At 29.7% G+C, this 6841-nt stretch overlaps 1 protein-coding gene across 1 annotated transcript; it reads right to left on the bottom strand.

The window, feature by feature from the left end:
* Positions 1-4411: 4411 nt before the first annotated feature.
* On the bottom strand, positions 4412-6686 carry LOC113370063 (zinc transporter ZIP3-like). Its single transcript, XM_026610723.1, has 2 exons — positions 4932-6686; positions 4412-4626 (listed from the first exon to the last, which is right to left on the bottom strand). The coding sequence occupies exons 1-2, from the start codon at positions 6055-6057 to the stop codon at positions 4484-4486; spliced, it is 1269 nt and encodes a 422-aa protein (XP_026466508.1). The 5' UTR covers positions 6058-6686; the 3' UTR covers positions 4412-4483.
* Between the last annotated feature and the right edge of the window lie 155 nt (positions 6687-6841).

Raw genomic sequence — 6841 nt, 5'->3', positions numbered from 1 at the left:
GCTATAATCCTAGCCTTCATTCAGTGGAAACTAAAAATAAAATTAAAAACTAAAACACAATTGAATTGGAGTGAAAAGAAAAAAATAAAATAGTAATTAGTACTTACAATTAGTTGATCTTAGTGTTAAATTGGAAAATTTTAATAATCATTGGTATTAGAATTCAGAATCATACAATATATATATATTATATATATCTATATATATATATATATATATATATATATACATAACATACATATGTTTACTTTATATTTAGTAATTAGGATAGTTTATATTTCTAATATATTTGTACCACTTTGATACAATGTATGTACACAACATAAATTTTATATTAGTTTCTGCTTGTAATTTTTGAATCCTTTGAATATATGTATAGTTTGTAATAATCTAAATACGACATACAATAACTAAATATCTATTTACTAATACTGATAAAATTATCTAATATATTTTTCATTCGTTAGGAACAAATTATCACATTGTTAATTACTCTACTCTAATTGAAACCTAATATCCTAAGTATTATCAGTCGTTTTAAATTATTTCAATTCATCAAACTCCAAATTTAATTTAGTAATAATGTTATTATATATTTTCTTTTTCAGAAAAATCAACGTCAGCTTCAAAGGAAATCCCTTGACTGATTGGCTTGTAAATCCCGTCGTCGGTGTCGTTACAGGCATCTTCAAGGGATTGATCACAGGTGTTGTTTCCGCAACTGTTGAAAATATTCTGGAAGGAGTATTGAACGAAATCAACAACAGACCACCTCCAAGTCCAATGGTCAGGTTTTACTGATTCTTTTGGAAATGATTTTTTTTACTCTCTACTGATTATTTAACCTTCATGTATTAATATTTTTACTAATAAAAACTTATTACTTATAAAAATTATTTATGGTGTATATGGAATCTATATTGTTCTCTATGAGCTATATTTTTTCTCTCTCCACTTTTCTATTCTATTTTTCTATTCAGGTTCAAGGAATATTGTGATTTCATTTACAATATTTAAATGTTTTATTGACCAGTTTATATTGTCAGATATTTTGCAAGTTCATTGAGATGATGACTCAATTCTGATACTTCAAGTTCACTTAAATATTGTAATATCTTACATAAATAAAAATCATTTGCATGTATGATTTTTTCCAATATTAACCAGTTAACTGTGATTGACAAATATACTCGTTATGGAGAAGTGTTTGTGATTGACGTGTATACTCGTCATACGTATAAATAAACCATAAGTTGCGATGTTTAAATTATATATATATGCAGTAACTTACTGAGAAAACTTTTGGGAAAATTAGAAACCTTGGCACAGAACCCATAAAAATATAAACAAAATTTGTACTTATCTGTATCATTAAAATATCTACAAAATATATGATAATTTGTCTGATATTCATTTTTGACCGCTAAACTCTCCTATTGATGAGAAGACGTGCTAATTTGTTTTCGGCAAAGGCAGTTCCAGCCATTTCAAAGGTACGGGGCAAAAAGTTCCTAAAATAAAAATTCAGTTTTTGAAACAACGGAGCGTTCAGTTTGCGTAATTCAAAAAGTATTTTATTCGTATCGACAAAATGAAAAACTGATTAAATTTTTGAAATGGAAGGTCAAGCGGTTTCAAAGATCCAATAATGAAAAGTAAAAAAATTGACGGTCAAAAAATGATCAATCACATAAAATTATAGAATATTTTATAGAGATTTAATAAATATCAACTTTGCTTACATTTCTGTGGGTTTCGTTCCAATATTTATCAGTACATTGCGATGGGACGCTTACGCGCTTCTATATTTCGTCTCTAAAACAGCTACGCAGCGCAATTGTTTTGAAAAATACTTAAAAAATATGAAAGACAATTTCAAGAATAAAATGTATTAGAAATTTAAACTCTTAGAAATGTTTTTTTTTTCCGATATTACAAAAAAAAATTTAAAAATGTTAATTTTCGGAATGAGAAGTCCAGCAATTTGCCTTGAGGCACCACTAGTCGAATCATCCAAATCGGTTGATCTCGAAATCGACGACGAAAAATTGCATCCGCCCACACACACACGCACATGTACATACTCATACACACGCACCCAAACATAATTTTTTTAGGGTATGCCAAAAATGTTCAAAATGTAGAGATATATAAAAAAATATTTCCAATTTTGAAACAAATTTTGTTAGTGGTTTTATTTTTGTTAAACTTGGTTGTTTCACGAGGATGTTGTTTATAATTACTGTATACTTTCAGTTAACGACTAACCGTCGTTATAACAAAAATTTATACGCAAATTACTTTTTATAAAATGTTTGTGCTTCCACTATTCACATCAAAATAAGATTATTTTGATTATGCGCATAACTTCTTGGGATAGGTATAAAATTCTTGAGCTAATTGGAAAATAACAAAAGCCACATTCTTGGATTAAATCTCTAAATGTGCAAACAAAATAAATTCTTCATCTGAAACTGTAAACACATCACTTAATACGAGATAATTGAAAAAAGTAAACAAATCATTCAACTTTGTATAATTGTTTGTTTCAGATTGTGTTTGAAAATGTACGAGTGCATTCTAAATGTTAGAATTCTTTATAAAATTGAATTCAAGATTATTGAACAAGGAATATTTTTCTTATAATTATTATCATTATATAATTTTAATAATTGCTTGAATAATTCGAGAAATGTATGAAAATAATTAAAGTTTAGTTATATGTTTGCAAAATTGTGCGAATTAATGGTTTTTCTAATGTTTGTTTAAAAATTAAATGTTTGTTTTACTATTTATCATTATTACAGTAATGTAAAGTGTCAAATGAAGTATTAGTGTTCCGATTTTGGGTCTATTTTCACGTTTCATAGACTCATATTTCAAAATTAATGATACAAGCTTTCAAAGTTTCACTTTGCAAATTGAAAACTAGGAAAATTTCGAATTGTAAAAGTTTCTAATTTTATTACATAAGTTATACTTACCTTTATTATTCAGTATTATAAGCAAAAAATGAAAGTAATTTGGCAATATATTGCAATAAAAGTAGATATAAACGATTCTTATGATGAATGTTCCACAAATTTCAAACTTCTAAAAATCTTAATAACAATGATTTTACATACCTACCTATACCTATGATAAATCAATTAATATTTCACACAGTTATTAATATTTTATGTGGTTTTAATTAAGTTTTGATGACTAGATGTGGTTAGATCGATGGGTTTTGAATCAGAAGGTCCAGATACGATTTCTCATACGGCCTGATGTCAAGTAGTTTAACAATATTTAATTGCTAACAAAAAAATTACTTTTTATAAGCTGCTGCTATGATTTTGGAACTCTATAAATAGTGCTTTAGAAAATAATGTCACGAGTTTGAATGCTTTTATTCATTTTTGTTACCGTAAATATAGAAATGTAATGTTATTTTTTTAAACAATTTTAATTAATTTTTATGATTATTTATCTAATGATATGATAAAAAAATAATGAATTTGTAACGTCTCCTTGGGGTAAGGTTTATTAAGTTTATCTATATTAGGTAATTGATCTATAAGTTTTTATGCCATAAATACTTAAGCAGTTAATCTGGCCAAAGATTATCTTCATAGTTATTTTAATGTTATCATATTACATTGTAATACGTGAATTTCACAGTCATTATATTTCATATTATATCTTGATCCTACTTCTTTTAACCTTCAAACTATTTATATATTTATTGTGCATATTCGAGCAGAAAAATCGATAACGTTATTTCAAACTCCGCAGTTTTTAATATTATATTCACTTCTATTTTATTAAATAAATTTATTGTATGAAATCAATTTACTTTTTTAAATAATTTTAACTCAAGAGAAGAAAGAAATCTGTATTCTTCAAAGACTCTTCTATTCCCAATTACTCTTCTATTTCCAATTAATGATCGGTTCAGTTAATAATTTATATGTTCGTAATATTAATTCAATAATTTTTTTTAATATGATATTAATACATATATTTTTAGCATAATATAGTGAAGTAATTACTGTTTTTAATGTTTAAAGTTAAAACTTTAAGAAACAAAAAATTAAGTAAACAAAAATTAAGTAAAAAACAAATTTTATTCAAAATTTTATTTAAAATATTTTATTAAGTTTTCATTTTTTCTTTTGTACATTGCAGACAATTGAAATTAAATTTATTTATTTCTAAATAAATATATTTTTTTAAAAAAATTACGATATAACATTTATACAAATTCTTAACATAGAAGCATCTATAATACATGTTGTTCTAAATAAACAATCATTAATTATGGAATAAAAATCAATTCTATCATAAAATTAAAATACAAAATGGCATATACCTACTACAAATAGCATATAGTAATATCATTAATAATAAATAAAATACTGATGTCATCTTAAATACCGTCCTCCGGCCTCATCACACAGCTGATTAAGTCTCAACCTTCCTAGTTTTCCTTCTTCGCCAATCAGTGCTCATGTTCATGTCCGTTGTGCGTATGACTGTGTTCATGTCCACCGTCCCCATGTGAATGTTGATGGCCAGTTGCGAATTGCAATCCAAACATGATCAAAAATCCAATCAAAACTGCAATATACTGCAGTAATCCGCTGAAATCGCTCCATGCGCTCATATCGTGATCATGATGTTTGTGTTCATTTTCTGTATGAACTCGAGCTGATGCAAAAACTCTTCCTTCATCTCTTCTTTCTTATCGCCTTGATTTGTGATATTTTCCTCATACCTCCGGTAATATCTCATTATTTCCCTCTGAAGTTTCGTGAGATTGTGATGATTCTGCAGAATCTAGGTTGTCACTACTAGAATAATTTGGTGGGGGTGATGTATAATAATCATAAGCAGGCGTTTGATGATGGTTATGAGTAGCATCCCCAAATGTGAATGTTCATGTTTTCCTTGCACGCTTGGTAGAAGAATTTCGAAGAAAACTACATATAACAGTGTACCGCAAGCCATACCTTGTAATATGGTCGTGGGCAATCCTTGCGCTGCGCTGCTGCTTACCACCAGCCCCAATCCTATGCCTAGAGGACTTACTACGGCGAAGGTGAAAATGTAAGCTATTACTAGTTTAGTTTTTAAATTCGAACTCACAAGTTCGATTCCTATGCAAAAGGCGATTACTAATTTATGTGCGCTGACTGCTCCAAATAAGTAATATACGTTAGAAGTAGAACTTGATAAGCCAACGGCCAATCCTTCAAATAGCTCGTGAACGCTTAATGCTAAAACAATAAGTAATCCTCTTACATTCTTAACCAAAGCATCCTCTTTGTCAATATGCTTAGGCGGTGCCTTTACGTCATTTTTACCAGAAATAACGCAAATCTCGCCGCAATTGTCATTGAGATTTTGATCAATGTTTGTGCATGTACTCTGTTGACAGAATGAGTTATCTTTTCCGCGTTTACGAAAGCTTAAATTGCGATTAAATATATCTTCAAGTTTCTCATCTTCACCTGCTCGATGCATAGCGGCATTTATACGTTCGCGACGGTGTATATACACGTGCACTGATTCATCAATCAAAAACATTATAAAAAAGCCAAAACACATAAGTAATTCAGCCAATTGGAATGGTAATTCCGGAATGTGCCCATTTTCAGAAAGAGCTTCAACATTTTCTTTAACCTCTGGTAGTAAATGAAGAAATGTTGTTGCCATCAAGACGCCACCTCCAAAATTTAATAGTAGTTGAACAATCCGTGGTTTCTTGAATGTAGTCGGCTCCTGTATTTTTCTTTGTTCTACATCTGGCGCGCTTCGCTCTAAACTGTCTTCATGATGCTGCTTGGAGCATCTTTTGCCTTTGCTATCATTTTGTTTAGACTTTAAGCAGCTATTAAGTTTCATAGGTATTATACCACAGATCATAGATAAAGTAAAAAGGCTTATCATAGCGACCCCTTTAGCCAGCATCACATCACCGTCATCTTCGTGGTCATGGTCATGGTCATGATCATGTTCATGATCGTCGTGCCGCAATAAGGTCTCAGTCAAATTATTCAAATATTCTTCCATGATTTAAAATTAAGAAAATATATGAATAGAATTCACTAACGGATTGTAGTTGTAATAACGACTCGTAAATTACCTCAACGATCGTTTATATACGGGGCTTATCAGTTAACGACCGTTAATCATTTATCAAACAGCGGTCGTTATCACACATTGAAAAATAAACCTTCTTAATAGCCGTTATTACGCTTCTTGAAGCGGCCGTTGCTAACCAACACTGTTAGATGGTATCGACACAAGTGATTAAAACTGATTGTCACAGTGTTTACAGCATTTTATTATCACATGACAATTCAGACACTACACATTATAGTCGCACAACAAAATAATTATATTTATTTAAGAGGTTAGAGTGTTATTCACTGCCACTTTCTATTAATTTTGAATTTATGTATCTATTTTATAGACATTAACGGCGGCGTTGATGAATTTAATTGATACTGTCATGATCTGAATTTTAGTCAAAAACTGTTAAAATGATAATAATAGTCACATATAATAGTAAGGAGCACAGTTTATTTCACCGTAGTCACATTGTGAATTGTTATCGTCGAAGCCATGAGACACAATGCGAAATGCGAACGCCGCCGATACCCAACGTGGACAACGCGCTCGAATGTTGTGATGCTTCGACATCGACTGCAGCCGTAAGCGTACTAACGGTAACGGCTTAGATCACCTTTTGCCTTATTCAGGTTTTACTAACAATGAGACCTTGACAGTTGACTCGCACCTGTGAACACTTTGATGTCTAATTATTTTTATATCGTTGTTTATTTATTATCGT

This window comes from Ctenocephalides felis, unplaced genomic scaffold, assembly GCF_003426905.1.
Source record: "Ctenocephalides felis isolate EL2017-DRISC unplaced genomic scaffold, ASM342690v1 CF-g0.4_SCAFFOLD_01492, whole genome shotgun sequence".
NCBI lineage: Eukaryota > Metazoa > Arthropoda > Insecta > Siphonaptera > Pulicidae > Ctenocephalides > Ctenocephalides felis.
The sequence above is the reverse complement of the archived record's forward strand: the minus strand, read 5'-3'. Positions and strand labels throughout refer to the sequence as shown.

Bases quoted from the DNA above. Each gene is read 5' to 3' on its own strand.
- LOC113370063 (XM_026610723.1), bottom strand. From the start codon at position 6,057: ATGGAAGAATATTTGAATAATTTGACTGAGACCTTATTGCGGCACGAC. The intron at 4,627-4,931 runs GAAAACATGAAC...GGAGCGATTTCA, and splicing joins TCTTCTACCAAGCGTGCAAG to GCGGATTACTGCAGTATATT.